Source organism: Rhipicephalus microplus, chromosome 3, assembly GCF_043290135.1.
Source record: "Rhipicephalus microplus isolate Deutch F79 chromosome 3, USDA_Rmic, whole genome shotgun sequence".
NCBI lineage: Eukaryota > Metazoa > Arthropoda > Arachnida > Ixodida > Ixodidae > Rhipicephalus > Rhipicephalus microplus.
In genome coordinates this window covers 188,241,925-188,259,306 of record NC_134702.1, presented here as the reverse complement: position 1 = coordinate 188,259,306, position 17,382 = coordinate 188,241,925, and the positions used below count along the sequence as shown (strand labels likewise).

The 17,382-nt window shown below is 48.6% G+C and overlaps 1 protein-coding gene across 1 annotated transcript in view; it reads right to left on the bottom strand.

Annotated features, from left to right (window-relative positions):
* The window catches only part of LOC119176186 (DAZ interacting zinc finger protein 1), a 79,600-nt gene extending 68,399 nt beyond the window's left edge, over positions 1–11,201 (bottom strand). The window contains exons 1-3 of the mRNA XM_075888186.1: positions 11,070–11,201; positions 7,570–7,699; positions 791–888 (exon numbers count right to left, since the gene is read on the bottom strand). Of these exons, the coding sequence (XP_075744301.1) occupies positions 791–888; positions 7,570–7,699; positions 11,070–11,201 (360 nt within the window). The remainder of the gene's footprint in view (positions 1–790; positions 889–7,569; positions 7,700–11,069) is intronic.
* Positions 11,202–17,382: the final 6,181 nt, after the last annotated feature.

Genomic DNA, 17,382 nt, shown 5'->3' with positions numbered 1-17,382 from the left:
CTTGATTGCTTCTGTGCATCCGAACTAATTTGAGTCGCCAGCAGACGATGCTCAAACCATCCTCCAGTAGTGGCCTGCTCCTGGCTCCTGAATGGCTACCAGCGTGAGTCGTGGCTTTGTCTTTTAGCACACTACAAGTTCTACAGATTCTATTCAGCACATTACAGCGTGCTACGCGAGCACAAGGCGGTAAGCCAAGGCAGGCGCGTTAACTGTGCAGCATAATGATACTAAAAACAGCCAATGGACATGCCCTTCCTTCCATGCGACATACTTTGTCAAGAGAAGAGATTGGTCTTTATCTGTCTTGAAAACGCAACAATAAACTGCGTGCACTGTTTTTTTTATTCACACGTTCACAGGAGCTTACGCTATAGCTGAGCAGGGCAGGCGTAACACGAATGGGCACCGTTTTATAAGTGAGTTTGAGAAAGTGCCTACGTACCAGAGAAAAGGGCTGCGGGACCCGTTTCAATGACTTCGTATAAACAGAAAACAAAGACAATAGATCAATGGCTTGCTTCTTTGCTTCCCAATGGAGCCAAAAAAGTATGGTGGATGTTATTTGCGGACTTTAACTGCAATTCACTTATTGTGCGGTATTTAGTATAAAGTAACACGAACACGTCCACTACGAGCAGTGTATGACTCGTTAATCGTGAGGTGCTCGTGCTACGACGGGGAACGCAGTCACGCTGAGCATTCGCACGCTGCTGTGCACTCATTCGACGACTGTGTCGTTACACATATGGCAGTCTGATCGAGAAAGATGCGATCGATCGTCGTTTACCAGCTCGTGGTCGATGTCGCAGAAGGTGAGGTGGGTGACATTCTTCTGCAGCGCGTTCACATCCACCTCGCGAGCCACCTGGTCCACGTCCACAGCCGCTGCATGAGGCGCGTAATGTTAAACAGGTTTGCCAACAAGAGTTGTATTACACTGCACAGGTAGCAGCACCACCTCACGTGGCGACTCGCAGCCCGCGAAGACTAGCCGTGACATGGCGCGAGCGAAGAAGTGCACGACTCGAGAAGAAGTTACTCAAATGGTAGCTCGTCGCAGTGCCACACAGGATAGAATGCAGTGACTGCGGGCAGACCCGGATTACCGCGACGAAGTCACATAACAGTAGGGTCAGAAAGGCAAGCAAGGGCGAGTAGGGGGAAAGAAGGAGAGCAGGGCACCAGCTACGCTGATCTCCTAATTTTCGCACCAATATTGCCTAGCGGCCCTAATTAATTGTTATTATTATTATTATTAATATTATTATTATTATTGTTGTTGTTGTTGTTGTTGTTGTTGTTGTTGTTGTTGTTGTTGTTGTTGTTGTTGTTGTTGTGTTTGTTAATATTATTATAGTGAATAAGAAAGACGTTGATACCATCGGCTCAACTATCAACACAACAAAAGGCACGAGATCGGTGATCGAGCTCCGTCATCTGGGTCCGCCTGCGTTCCTTTCGAGCTACCACCCGCTTGCTCAGTTCCTTCAAAAAACCCCCTTTACATTTGGTGGATCGTGCTGGGTAACTACATCACCTACACCCTGGAACTCCGATCCCGCACGCTGCCATCGACCATGCAAGTTGACGCTGCCCAACAAACAAAACCTCTCGCGGCCGCTACACTCCACGGCCCGGTTCACTAGTGAGACTCCCCAATCTCTTCGGGCGCCGAAGACCAGGACGTCGAGGACTGGCTGTTATCCTACGAAAAAGTCAGCGGACCAAACAGGTGGGAAGAGGCGGCCAAGTTGAGCGCCGTCAACTTTTGCTTGGCTAATGTGGCCAAGCTGTGGTACACAAACCACGAATCCGAGTTCGGGAACTGGGCCGCTTTCAAGCAGGCAATATCCTCGGTTTTCGGTCACCCGGCCGTGCGGAAGTTGCGCGCCGAACAACGCCTGCGTACACGGGCACAAGAACCTGGCGAAATGTTTACTGCTTATATCGAAGACATACCGGATCTCTGCAGGCGCGTCGATGCCGCAATGAGCGAAAGTGCCAAGATCCAGCACACAATGGAAGGTGTCGATGACGACGTATTTCAAATGCTCCTTGCGAAGTCTCCTGGTACGGTGTCTGAAGTTCGAACTCTGTGCCAGAGTTACGACGAATTGCGATGGCAACGAGCTCTCACCCGTCGTCCATTTCAGCCTAACCAATCACTCGCTGCACTGGGCGTCATGCCTGACCACTCCTGCCTTCTAGCACAAATGAAAGACTTTGTGCGTGAGGAGGTCGCAGCTTTCGCTTCTGCTGTTTTGTCAGCGCCAAGAGCTCCCGCAGCCGCAATAAGAGCAACCACCGACCCCGTTAGCTCCCATGATCCGACATGTGCTTCAGGACCAGATTGCCGAGGCTATGCCAGTGCCCTTTCAGCAGCAAATTGTCGCCGCGCCTCTTACTTATGCTGACGCAGTAAAGAGGCAGCAGCCACACCAGCCCTCGCCGTTCAATGGACTGCCGCATGTCACCGCTCCTACTCAGTCTTCCGTCGTATGGGCTCCTCCACTCGCTACCACAGCCTCGACTCAGCCGTATGTCGCGTGGGCAGCGCCCCTCGCTGCAAATGCCTGGCGAACGCGTGATAACCGGTCGATCTGTTTCGCATGCGGCAGCCCTGGCTATATCTCCCGATACTGCCGTCGTCACGTGCGTGGCTACACAGACGCCCGATTACGGAGCAACTACATAGACCGACCCCCTTTTGGTTATGAAAGTTCTGATCATCAGTCAAGCACGTCTTCCCGTGACTATCCAGCAACTTCGTCTCGTCGTTCACCTTCACCCGATCGTCGCTCCTTTCCAGCCATGCGTCCAAGACCAGCCCCTCAAAATGAGGGAAACTAGCCGTTGCAGTTCAGGAGGCAAAAAATGCGCTGTCGAAACGTTCAAGTCCTCGCACTTTGCCGTCAAATATCGTCGAAGTTTTTGTAGACGGCACCCATGCATACGCTCTTGTGGATACCGGTGCCGCTGTGTCTGTTATAGACGCCAAACTTTGCAGCAAGCTCCGAAAGGGGACCACGCCGCTTGATATGATGTCCTTACGTGCAGAAAATGGAGAACCTGTTCGACCTATAGCCGCCTACACTGCCCTACTCACAATTGCGGAGGACCACTACATTGTTCAGTTTATCGTCCTTTCCTCCTGCTCGCATGGCATAATACTTGGCAGGGATTTCCTATCGCGTAATCACGCCGTTATAGATTGTGCCCGTTCCGAACTCAAACTGCTTCCGTTTTTCGACCAGCCCTACGACCACACGAATTGAGCCGCGCACAAGCTCGTTGTCAAAGAAGATACTGACATTCCATTGACAACAGCTGTTTTGCTCCCTGTGGTCTCCGACGGCATGCGTGATGAAGTAGTATTTTTAGAGCAATCAAGCCTCTTTCTAAGTCAGAAACCACTTTTGCTCCCTTATTTAGCCCTCTCAATTCATAATGGAGCCAGTGCTATCTGACGGCACGCGTGATGAAGTAGTATTTTTAGAGCAATCAAGCCTCTTTCTAAGTCAGAAACCACTTTTGCTCCCTTATTTAGCCCTCTCAATTCATAATGGAGCCAGTGCTATCTGCCTTACGAATCACTTTCCGCTTACCATCAAACTGTTTAAAGGTGAATCATTTGAATGTATACAGCCCATTGATAACGGACAAATTTTTACCGCCGCCGTGAGTGCTATTAACCACTCTGACATACAGGCTTCGAAAGTGTTCGATTCGGCGATCATAGACGAACTGTCACCATCTGAACGATCTGAACTCCTCCAACTGCTGTACCAGTACCGCGAATTTTCGATGTTGTTCAACCTTCACTTGGCCGCGCTTCTACCACTCTACATCACATCGATACAACGACAATACCGTGTTTCTGCGGCGGAACGCCAATATATTACCGAACAGGTGGACGATATGCTGCAACGCGGCGTCATTCAACCTTCACAAAGTTCATGGGCCTCACCTGTAGTGCTCGTTAAAAAAAGGATGGTTCTGTTCGCTTCTGCGTGGATTACTGGCGCCTAAATAAGATCACTCGAAAAGACGTGTATCCTTTACCCAGGATTGACGATGCCCTTGAAACTTTACAAGGTGCCCAGTTTTTTTTTATCATTAGATTTGCGCTCAAGGTACTGTCAGGTCCCCCTTGCAGATGCCGATCGACATAAAACAGCCTTCGTGACACCCGACGGTCTTTTTAATGTCATGCCCTTCGGCCTCTGCAATGCGCCTGCCACCTTCGAGCGCATGATGGACTCGGTTCTTCGGGGTTTGAAGTGGCAAATATGTCTCTGATATCTCGACGATATTGTCGTCTTTGTGCCAGACTTTGCGACACATCTCGAGCGCCTGAAACACGTCCTCACGTGCCTGAAGAATGCTCAGCTCCAACTCAACCTCAAAAAGTGCCACTCCACTGCTCGGCAACATACGATTCTCGGGCATTTCGTATCAAAGGACGGTATACTTCCAGACCCGGCTAAATTACGTGCTGTCGCCGACTTCCCCAACCAACGACCATGAAGCAGTTACGGAGCTTCGTGCGGTTATGCTCCTACTTTCGCCGGTTCGTGCGCAACCTCACCTCAATCATTGCGCCTTTGACCGAACTTCTAGGCAGGGTCACTGATCTTTCGTCATGGTCTTCTGAGTGGAACCAAGCCTTCTGTACCCTTCGTCGTCTCCTCACTTCACCACCAATACTGCGTCACCACGATCCTACAGCGGCAACTGAGGTCCACACTGACGCCAGTGGTCTCGGCCTCGGTGCGGTTCTCGCGCAACGCAAGTCTGGATTCACCGAGTATGTCATCGCTTGCGCCAGCAGAACTCTCACCAAGGCTGAATAGAACTACAGCGTCACCGAGAAGGAATGCTTGGCGATCGTTTGGGCACTTGTCAAGTTCCGCCCATACCTTTATGGTCATGCTTTTGATGTAGTAACGGACCACTACGCATTATGCTGGTTGTCTTCGCTCAAGGATCTATCGGGTCGTCTTGCCCGTTGGGCTCTCCCACTTCAAGAATATGACATCCACGTTGTATATCGTTCCGGTCACAAGCACACCAATGCTGATGCACTATCGCGATCTCCCCTATCCCCGGACATTGTAACTGTTTCCTCGGACAACACGTTATCAGCCCTTGACGAGGACACCATCTCTTCTGCACAACGCAATGACCCATGGATTGCTTCGCTTCTCGACTTGTTATCCGAGGCACCGACACATACAACCACTCGAACCCTGCGCCGCCAGGCTCCACACTTCAGTACTTGGGACGGACTTTTGTACCGGCGCAACTACTCAGCAGATGGTAGGAAATGACTACTAGTCATTCCCCGAACTATGCACTCTACTATCTGCGCGTCGTTGCATTCCCACCCGCAGTGTGCTCACGCCGGTGTTTTCAAGACCTACGAGCGCCTACGAAAAAGGTATTACTGACATGAAATATTTACCTTCGTCCGCCAGCTCATTCGCGGCTGCCGCGAATGTCAGCGGCGGAAACACCCGCCACATCCTGCAACATGTTCATTGTAGCCACTTCCATGCCCAGACCGCCCATTCGACCGTGTATAGGAATTGACCTCTGCGGACCACTACCATTGACAACGGCACGCAACCGATGGGCTATCGTGGCTGTGTATCATCTTACACGGTACGCTGTAACTGCTGCTCTCCCCACAGCTGCAGCACAAGACGTAAGCAACTTTTATACTGAATCGTTTTGTGCTCCGTCATGGTCCTCCTCGAGAACTCCGCAGTGACCGAGGGCGTGTTTTCCTCTCCTATGTATTCCAAGCAGTTCTTCAACAGCGGCATATTGTACACCGGAAGAGTACAGCCTACCACTTACAGACGAAAGGTTTGACTGATCGGTTTAATCGTACTCTGGGGGACATGCTTGTGACGCATGTCGCTTCTCATCGAACAAACTGGGACCTCGTTCTTCCATTTATGACGTACGCGTATAACACCGCTACAAAAGTCACTACCGGGTTTCCCCCATTTTTTTCTCCTGAATGGTCGCCAAAAATTGCACACTATCGACACTTTACTGCCATACTCGCCAGATCCCTTTGAATGCACGCCTGTCTCGGCAGCCGCTCGTTCCGCAGAAGAGTACCGCAAGCTAGCCAAGAGGCTGACTACAGCCGACCAAAAGCGCCAGAAGGAGACCCGCGACGACGACCATTGTTCTGCACCAACTCTCGTTCCTGGAGCACTTGTATGGCTGCATGTACCTGGTGCATCACCCAAGCTACTCTATAATTACCACAGTCCCTACCGCGTGGTCGAGCGTACCTCACCCGTGAACTACGCCACTGAACCCTTCACGCCACCGAGCGACCGTCATCGGCGTGGACGTGATATTGTTCACGTAAACCGTCTCAAACCCTACTTCGACCCGTTTGTCTCCATGTGTTAGATTGCCAGGATAGCTTCAACTTTTTCGCCGGGGGTAATTATAGTGAATAAGAACGACGTTGATACCATCAGCTCAACTATCAATCAACACAAGAAAAAAGCACGAGATCGGCGATCGAGCTCCGTCATCTGGGTCCGCCTGCGTTCCTTTCGAGCTACCACCCGCTTGCTCAGTTCCTTCAATAAAGCCTATTTACATTATTATTAATATTACCTTATATCAGCTTTATTTCATGTCTGCTTTCTTTTTTCTTTTCATGTGCCGCTACGCTGAAGCCTTTTAGCTATTGAAAGTTGGCCAAGCTGCCTTAATGCAGCTCTTACTGCCACTGCATTGAATGTACGACACCTGAAAGCGGAGACTGAATTCAGTTGCGAACTCAACGTGTGCGTACTCAAGTGCTATGTTTATTAGATGGCTCGATCACTATGATCCTGCAACGTGGCTTAACCAACGCTTCATTTGCCGACGACGCTTAAGAATGAGCTGGTCGTCAAGGCGCGAATTTACTGCTCCGTAAACGTGGTAATGCACCATCCGATGAGCTGTACACCGAATTGCAGTGTTGGTGTACTTGGTGACAATGCAACTTCACCGTGTCACGGCAACTCAGCGGCAGTGCACCATAATATCAGAAGGCGAAAAAGAAAAGGTGTAATTCTTGGGCAATATCAAACCCTGAGGTGCGGAACTGCACTCAAGAGAGGACTGAGCAAGCAAAACAATGAGAAGCACGCACGCTAGTTACCAAAAACATTTAGTGATCCCTAACAGATAGACACATATACACGCAACATGGATGCCGCAAGTGGCGTGCAAAATCCTTGACATGTACAGTTATAAGATGACATGATAGTGAAACGCTGTCTAAGGCACATAGTCACATCACGCTATGTGAAACGCTTTTCTGGCGACATATCTGGTATCCCTACTACCTCATCTATGTAAGGGCATCGCTTTATTCACCAACTAACTCACTTAAAAGTAACTGGTCGTACTTGTCATTCTTTCACTTCCTTAGTAAATCGCTCTCTGAATGTCCACCCTCTAGCGCTTCGCGCTGCTCATTTTTAATTAAGAAGAATAGCCTACTCGCGCCCATCGCCACTTTTAATCGGTACAACAACGCACCGATCTTTCTCCAGTCGATCTTCTGGCAGCGGCTGTGGAACTGGAAGCCGTGCAGCGACACCACTGGCTGCACTGAGCCTTCAGCGTCAGACGCGGCCGGCTCCGGACACTGCTGCTGCATGCTGGTGTCCTGCAGTAGTCGGGCGGGTCGAAACCGTGAGGTTGCACATTTAGCCTGGTCGATTCGGCACTCGAATAGTAAAAGATCGAAAGGACAAAGCATAGAGAGGGAAAGACGGCAAAGCCGTTTTTGAAATCCGTTTTTCTATATACTTCATTCCCTTTGCATTGATTCGACATAAGCACATACCGGGAGTCGTTAACCGGAGAACATGCACAACCCGCTCGCCGAGGTCAAAGAAGCAGCACATCAAGTTGGGTGAGTTGGCATGACCGCATCCTGATAGCCGGTGTCAAAAAGTCTGCTTATTTACATGTGCAGAACCTTGGCCTAGTTGGTTTTGGTTAGTGTTGCATTGGTTACCAAAAAAAAGTAACTAAATATGTACTCATTACTCGGACAAAAAAGAAACGCGTTACCATTACCGTAACGAAAAAAAGGATAAACGTTACCTCTACTCTTACTACACAATCATAAACATTGGTCAATGTGTATTTGTTACAGGAAGTAAAAATAAGAATTTCTCGTATTCCAAACTCATGTTTCACATCAAACTTTGAAACCTAAAAAGAATTACAATCGAAATGTCCATTCAAAGAGTATTATTTGTACAAATGTACCGGACCTTAGCAATGTTATGGTGGCTTAAAGCTGCTTGTTACGTGTGATGGCTTGTGACTCACTGGCACATGGTGAAGCCATTTTTCTCAATGGGACGATATACACAATATCGTATTCAATCATTAGTGCTAGCCACAAGGAAAGCATTACTGCCCCGCCGTGGTGGTCTAAGGTACTCGGCTGCTGACCCGCAGGTCGCGGAATCGAATCCCGGCTGTGGCGGCTGCATTTCTGATGGAGGCGGTAATGTTGTAGGCCCGTGTGCTCATATTTGGGTGCACGTTAAAGAACCTCAGGTGGTCGAAATTTCCGGAGCCCTCCACTACGGCGTCTCTCATAGTCATATGGTGATTTTGGGACGTTAAACTGAACATATCAATCAAGGAAAGCATTACTGAACTATAATGAAATTTGCGGTATCGGCTTTTTTCGAGTCCTTACAGCACCATCTCGTGGAGATTGTCGAAATCGAAACTGGTGGTCCTTGGCCTCGGAAATTGCCCGCTGCGCGCGAGCAGGCAGCCGCGGAGGCCGGCATTGGCGCTTTTTTTTTTGGTGTGGGGAAGGAATACGCACGTATGTGACACCAGACCCACTCCTGCCGTCTCGTTTAGCCACCAAATCTTATGGCGTGTGCCTCATTCACGGCGACGCGCATGCGCTGTTGACCTACACAGAAAAGGGCTATTCTGACGACGCGTTGAAGAAAGGCTTTAGGGCTAAGTCACCGAAAAAAAAATATTGTGAGCGCGACAAGCGAATGACTCTTCATTCTCTTTAGATATCATCATCACCTATACATCTTCATCATCTGTAAATATCATCACCATTGTGATTCAGCTCCAGCCTGGCTGAATAAACCAGTTCCACGCAAGTGGTGGAGGTGCGGGGTTCCTCACAATATATGTGCACAAACATTTCTCGTTCACATTATCCTGCATAATTACCACAAAAACTTGCCAGCTGTCATGTGAGTGAGTTCAAGAACAGCCACGCCTGCTCAAGAGTTCAATAACCAAAAATGCAGGTGCCAATAAAACAAAGTTGATAAGTCTTATCAATTTGGTAGCAACCATTTTGCCGCAATTATAATAAAACACCCATGTTAAGACAGTTTTCAGAAATAGTTTTCTTCGCTCTACAAGTTTTAAGCAATGTTCCTTCACTCTTCGTCGTGCATATGTTTTATACTCAAGATGTCTTCTTCGTAACGCTAATATTTGTGTTACATCATAATGAACTTTCGAGAACTACTGTCGTTGAAATTAGTTCCTCCATGTTGAATACATTGAATATTTTTGCTTCGTAAATCATGCAGTAAAAAGAAAAGTGAGTTGCTTTTCAGGCTAGTGGGTGCTATATGCATGAAGTATCGAATACCGAGTCAAATTTCGAATGTCAATTTTCGGATTTGTGTCGATCTGTCGTGGAATTACCGGCTATCGGCTGTGGCCTAGCCAAGGAGCGGCACATCGGGCCCATCCCCCCCCCCCTCTGAAGTGTTTTTTTCGCTATGGCATATTTGTCTCCCCAGCCCCAAATTCAGCTCAAAGAGGTGCCCCCCTCAAAGGTGTCTCCCCGGCCTCCACAAATTCAGCTCGAAGAGGTGCACCCCCCCCCCCCAAAAAAAATGTTCTGCCTAAGCTCCTAAGCTCTTGCTTTGCGATAACCATGGTTAGGATACCAGCAGTGGTTATGTCTGCCGTGTAGCTGCCTGTAACTGTTGTCAGCCATTGTGTTTGAGTGAAAGTGGTATTGATGTAGTTTAGTTGAAACAGAGGGTAGCGAGAAGCCCAGCCAAATAAAGTGGGAGGAAAATAACAACTTTTTTTTTTCCTTGCAAGGAAAAAAATGTGACGTTTTGCGCCTCACTAGCATTCTATTAAGAGGTTTTATTCCCCGCCATAGGGTCACGTCTATTGTCCATGATGTACGAAACTTTGTTTAGACAGGTCCCATCGGTAGTGCAGCTAAAGTTACCCGCTGTCTCCTACATAGGCTAGGATTCCACAAAAGCCGCTTACAAGTGTTGGTGCGCTAAGTCTACGATGCCGAACTTGGCCAATTGGATGTGCGCCGGTCACGCTGTGCTCAGCGAGTCGACTCCCTATTCACTCGAACTTGCAGACGTCAGTTTTTTGTTGCCGCAGGCTCTCCAAGAAGTTCTTTGCTTTTCCTACGTACGAAGCGTACGACCCGCGGGTCGCGGGATCGTATCCCAGCTGCCCCGGCTGCATTTTCGATAGAGGTGAAATTGCTGTAGGCGCATGTGCTCAGATTTGGGTGCACGTTAAAACACACCAGGTGGTCTGAATTTCCGGAGCCCTCCACTACGGCGTCTCTCATAATCATATGGTGCTTTTGGGACATCAAACCCCACATATCAATCAATCATCAATCAATCAAGCGAGTATGATTTCCTCACGGCCCCGTCCATCCCAGGCACTGCCTTGACAATGCTACACCAGTCATGATCGTGGCCATGCCTGTCCACGCAACATTACCAGCGACGCAATAATGCGACTGCGAGACGACCACGAAGCCACACTTTTCTTTTATGGTGGTGAACAAGCGAAGCACGAGGAGTTAGGTACCGCCGCGTCACGGCACCGACCGAACACATTCGCAAAGCGCGGCTTCAAACGATCTTGCGGCGTGTATACCTATATCACCGCGGCGATTCGTGTTCTAGGAGCACGAAAGAATGACCTCCGCGTGAAAGCTTAGCATGCTGAAACTGCAGATAATCGCCACTTACCGTGGCCGGCGAGGCCAGCGCAGCGCTGACGGAATCTTCGGGCACGCGAGCGGGACCATTGCAGCCGTTGCCATGGTGACGCGTCGCTCGCACCGAACGGAAGGCGTGCACCCGAGCGCCGCCACCGGACATCGATTTCTCGGCCCCTCAGTACAGGCAGCGCGGAATATTAAATGGGACGGGACGAAGAAATGCTGTAATCTTTACTCGTGGATGTAGATTTCGAGATGGTTATTTCACCTAGCCCTTATTAAACGAATCAAATCGTAATAGTCAGTTTCTCGTTGTTGACATGCACCATGAACACTGAGCGCCATTGCTTGTTCCTTTCTTTTGTGGCTCTCACCCACTAAGGGGGGTTGGCCAAGAAGCCGGTGGTTTATGCAAGTCAATACCTTTAGATTTTCTAGACTAGGGGAATATGATTACTGTGTTTTGACTGTGAAATTAATTTGGCGCAATATCCATGCTGAGGGCTGTAGCAGGCATAAGAAGAAAAAGAAGTTAGTGGTCTGCGGTTTTTCTTTATTTTGAACGGATCTATCACCTGTAAGGCACTTACACTACTCTACTACAAATAGGAGGGTCGTTCGAATTTCTGTATTATAATAATATAGGTGAATTTTCCCAAACACAATACGAAAAAATGAAAGCAACCCTATTGATCGTATTTAATTATATTTAATGCTTCACGTCTTGTCACGCTTCTATTTCATTTGAAACTCAAGAAAAGTTACCAGTGACCAAACTGTTTGTTCATTGGGATGATAACATTATGGGCAGTTTTAATGGTTGTGAATTGAACAGACTTTTTCAAAAACATAAAGAATAGAAGCACGCAAAGATAAAGTCAAGAATATAGCGAATTTCTCACAGCCGCAGTAAATCCAAAATGAATTTCGAAAACACAAAAAATAAAATACTATTAGTCGCTTTAATGACGCTTTTTTTTCTCTCTTTTTCTCCTTCAGAAGCCCAATCACACCTCAGATGATAGGAAAGATCTACTAACTACAAGCCATGAAAAAAAATGAGTAAGTTAAGAGTACCTTAAAGAACTCCCCGTTAAAAGACGAGAAATTAGTTTCTTTCTCGCCTTCCTGCATTCGTCATCTCTATCTCGTAATCTCTTCTTTCTCCATAAAACACATGAACAATCTCAGAATAGGCATTGAGAAATTACGAGGATTTCGCGTTTTGTGGGCACCCGCGGTCCTCTCCACTTGAGCAGTCAAGAACGCGTAAAACGTAGTGAAGTATGTTCATTGCTTGCCTAAACAATCGTGCGAAACAAGACAGAACTGGCGTACCACTTATGAAAAAACAAGATACCACGCATCCGGTTGTACCAGTGAGCTTTGACGATCAGACGTGTTCTTTCTCCATGCAAGGCTTCGTAGAATGACCCCTAAGTATCACAAGCCAGAATTGTTTTCGTTTTAGCCGTCTTGTGTCAAAAAAAGTCTGTGCGGTAACCGAATAGGATGGCACGAAAGATAGGTTCTTATTGGCACAAACTCTCATATAAGCATGTTGCACGTTCCCTACTAGCCCGTGTGCTCAGATTTGGGTGCACGTTAAAGAACCCCAGGTGGTCTAAATTTCCGGAGCCCTCCACTACGGCGTCTCTCATAATCATATAGTGGTTTTGGGACGTTAAACCCCACATATCAATCAACGTTCCCTACTATAAGCTTACTCAAACGAAGACAAACCGGATGAAGATGTACCCTTGTCCGCACGGCACTAATGGCGACACTGTGACTACTCAATGCGCGTCAGCACAGCTCCTGACACGACCTGGGGTTTTTACAACGCCATACGAAATACAATTGAAGGACATTGCAACAGGCAAATTGAACGCTTCCAGCGGAAAAGACGGGAGTGTATCACTCTTTCACGGGTGGGATACAGCATGGCAAACTGGAAAAAGAACTGAAAGAAATTTTTTCCTTTGCATTAGAAACAAAATTCAAGTATCCGCAATCGACCTCACTATGCACCCTGACCTGCATTATGGCCGGATACAGCCAAAAGGGTAATGCGAGCCCTAGGTGACGGCACATAGGACGCACCGGTCGTATACACAGACGTGGCCCAGCATCCACAGTAACGGGCCATGTGTATGGCTATAGTACACAATAAAGGCTCTGTAAGGGTTTTGACTACGCTTAACACTGTGGACGGCAGTGTGACGGAAGAGACTACTATCAATCGTGTCATACATGCTTCAAAAATAATGGCGTCAGATGACCCAGTCACCATGGTCTCTGATTCGCGAACCACCTGCGCGACCATAGCGAAAGGACTGGTCACACCTTACACGCGCCTATATTGACATCATTACTTCCCAGATTATTACACACGGCGCGTATCATCTGAACACCTGGACACGCCTCCCTACATGCCAATGAATGCGCTTACGTGGTAGCTCTGGAGCTCAAAAATGTGAGCTTCATCGGAAAAGCTGTCCAAACCAGACGATGCACTAGCAGACACGTTACACTGCTTTTAAACGCTGTATCATTAGAGACAAAGGCGTATGCACTTTCCCGCTACCACACAAATAACTCAACTGAGAGAAAGCTGTCACGTGGCGGCAGCTTCAGATTAAATCATTACCCTGAATTTTCGTATACTACACGCCATACGTCCCTTGTCATACTGCCCTACGGCGGAGCGAAGCCCAGTGTATCGCTGCACCTGCAAATTTACCCACCCACCGGGCTGACCCCCTAATCACTCCCCCTCGCACTCCTTCTGGGAGACTGCGCTGACGAGCTCAGAGCCACAAGAGCCACATCGGCTGATGCAGGCGACACGTGCAGCCCTGAACGAAGGGCTAAACCCTACAAGAAAAAGGTGTTCTTGTGCAAATAAATGTATCTCTCTGTCCAGTTGGTTAATCGCAGTCCATTAAAGTTAGTACACTGACGACGCTGCAAGATCGATTAAGAACAGTTCAGGAACGGAATATAGCTATGCGAGTTAGTTTTTACACCTACTAACCACGTAGAGAATCTCACTAACTTGCATTTTCTGGATATCCTCACTTGATAAGGGGCTAGTGCTTTTATGGGCAAACCCCCTCTACGCAGTGTACGCAGTGGGTGGTATCGCCCGCGTCGTCAGCGTAGTAACCAGTTGCGTTGCTTTGCATGTCATTAAAAACAGTGTCACAGCATATCCATGGAGTTAATGATTATGATAATGGGGCGAAGCGTTCGTCATCGCGTCCATGCGTCCGTTTGTCCACTTCACTCCACTCGTTATCATTCCCCTCATGGATATTCTGCATTTTTTTTTTCAAGTGCGAATTCACTTTATAAGTGACCCTGAATCCGCCATCCGTGGTGCGCCTCCTCCTCTCCCCTTACAACGGCGCGAGGAGCCTGTAGCAACGGCGCAGCGACGTCACACACCACGTGATTGCGCGCGCTCCGCCCTCCGCTCCGTGGCTGCGCGCGCCACCACGGCTTGCTCGAGGTCGGCAGGTCGTCATAGGTATGGATCCATCGCAGGCATCAACCTCGACTGCGATACCTCCAACAGCGAGTACAACGCAATCGAATGGGAGCATTGCACGCATCGTTGAAGATGTCGCGCTGGTTGAAGACAAGGCAGTGTGGCGAAGAGCCCGTGATGCCGAGTGCAAGCGGGCGAAGTGGGCCGCAGGCATAAGCGTCCTTATAGTGCGAATTCACTCTTACATGTACGCGTAAACTCACCAAGATTTCCCGAGAGGGTTTAATGGTTCCTGGGAATCGCGATGTGATCACACGGGGGAGCTTACGTTAACTTACTGGCGAATGCCAACGGATTTTAACTTTACTCCCCCTCATAGCATCACCCCGTGCATTTGCACTTAACCATATTCACCCTCGAGGAAATGCTTGGAAGTTTTTATGACAAGTAAACGCACTTGTCACAAAAAATTGCCATTCGTGTAGGGGTGAGCATGCTGAATTGCTAAGAGTGGACAGTAAAATTAACTGGTGCCGCTTTACTGAGAAAAAAATGCCCCCACCTCCCCGAAGGAAATTGTGAAGAAATGCATTGCGTAGCATTCATAACGGCGTTTTGCACATCAGAACCCACACAAGAGAAAAATAACAGTGCCGTTCACTGCACGTGACTTTTTTTTTTTTTTGTCGCGAGAAACGCGGTATGCGTTTCAAGCTTTAGTAGCTAACATGCACGTGCACGGCTCAAAAATAGTATGAAGTGAGCAAAACAAATAGCGTTCTCGGCTCGGCGTTGGCGTTTCACAGCGGCGTCTCGAGCACACATATCCTGACATCCTTGAGAGGCACCCAGCCAGCGAACGGTCAAGAGTGAGGCACAAGCTGACAGGAAAGTGGGGTGCAGAGAGGAGAGAGAGTGAATGGCGAGAGAAGGGGCAGTGAAGCACTGCACCTAACCTCTCCTACACTCTCTCGCACCACATGCTCCAATTGCTAGGGGCGAGGATAAGCGCGCGCGCCCGTGCGCTGATCAGAGGGAGCTGCGCTGCTGGCACTAGCCCATTCTAAGTCTGCTGACGTTGGCCGTTAGGGGCACGCAGAAAACGGACGCGCGCACGCATCCCTGTGTATCGCTGCTGCAATCCGCTCGCTCACGCGGGCAAGGAGACGCGGGCAGGGAGACGCGGGCATCACGTTCCATTTTAACTGATCCCAACCTATTATCGCGTTTTTTCTCCGCTAGGCACTGTGTTCTGGCGCTGCAGTCACACGGGAAAACTCGACTGCACTGTGTCTATAGAATGTGGTCCCGGATCATCTTAATAAATGCGAAGCATTTTTTGGCGAACTTCGGCGACCTTGAGCGTATTTATCTATTTATCTAGCCGCCTGAGAATTTTAGCTCTCCTGGCCGTTAAGATAATGGTATCGATACCAAACTTGGCATGGCATAACATGACTGTATGAAGAACATATTTGACTAGCCATAACATGAAAATCATGACACCGATGTCATAATGTCGTGATTTACATTTCATGGTCCTGCAGATCTTGCAGTGGTTTCGTTCGCATGCATGTTGCAAAACTGGTATGGTATGACATAACAGCATGGCGAACGCAAGCGACCGACCCTAACATGAAAGTCATGGCATGTGTGTCATGTAACAACATGACTGCATGCCACGCTCATGATGCGCTCGCGGCCGTTTTGCTGGCGTCACATATACTAAATTTGGTATTACAGTACGTGATTGGCTGACGAAGATATGTGACTGGTGCGAACATGATAATCATGATATGCGTGTCATGTAACAACATGGCTACATGCAACGCTCATAATGTGCTGGCGGCCGTCTCGCTAGCTTCACATGTACCAAACTCGGTATTACGCGACGCGAGCGGACGACATAGGTAAATGACACATCCAAACAGGATAATCACGACGTACGTGCCATGTAACAACATGACAACATGCCACACTGCTAATGCGCTTGCGCCTGTTTCGCTAGCTTCACATATGCCAAATGTGGTATTACGTGACGCCAATGGATGACGAAGGTATGCGGCTGGTGCAAACATAATAATCATGAGATGCGTGACATGTGAGAACATGACTACATACCACCGTGAGGTGCCACTATATTTCGACATGACACGGTGTGCGTGCTCGCCGACGTTCATTTCGTCGCGTAACGCTGGCGTCGCCACGCCAGGCGCCGGTCCTGCCATATACTGGCAGGTGCGCGCCGCGTTACTTTGACGCATGCGCGTTTCAGCGCGTCCGGCGTCCCTCCGTCACGAAAGAGGGAAACGCTGTGTTGTCTGGGTAACGCATCGGCGCGAAATGCAGCATGTCGCATTTCGCGCAGGTTTCTGTCGGGCCACACTGACGGACGCTTCGCGCCTCGTGTCTGAGTGCTCGCGTTTTGCTACCGTACCATCGCTGGGCCCAGCGTGCGCGCACGTGATCGCTATATTGGAGTAATTTGGGCCCTTCATGATGCGCTTGTGGCCGTTTTGCTAGACCCACATATAACAAAATTTGGTGTTAGGTGACGTCAATAGATGACGATATATATGACTGGTGCAAACATGATTATCCTGACAAGCGTGTCATGTAAGAACATCACAACATATCACGCTCATAGCATGCTCGCGGCCGTTTCGCTAGCTCCACATTTACTAAATTCTGTATCACGTGACGTGAATAGCTGTCGAAGGTGAACGACACATACAAACATGATAATCATGACACGTAAGTCATGTACAGCATTATTTAGCTCCACCTCATAACGTTGTGCTGCTTTTAAAGTGACATATCAACACTTCTATGTATGCTTCGCATATGA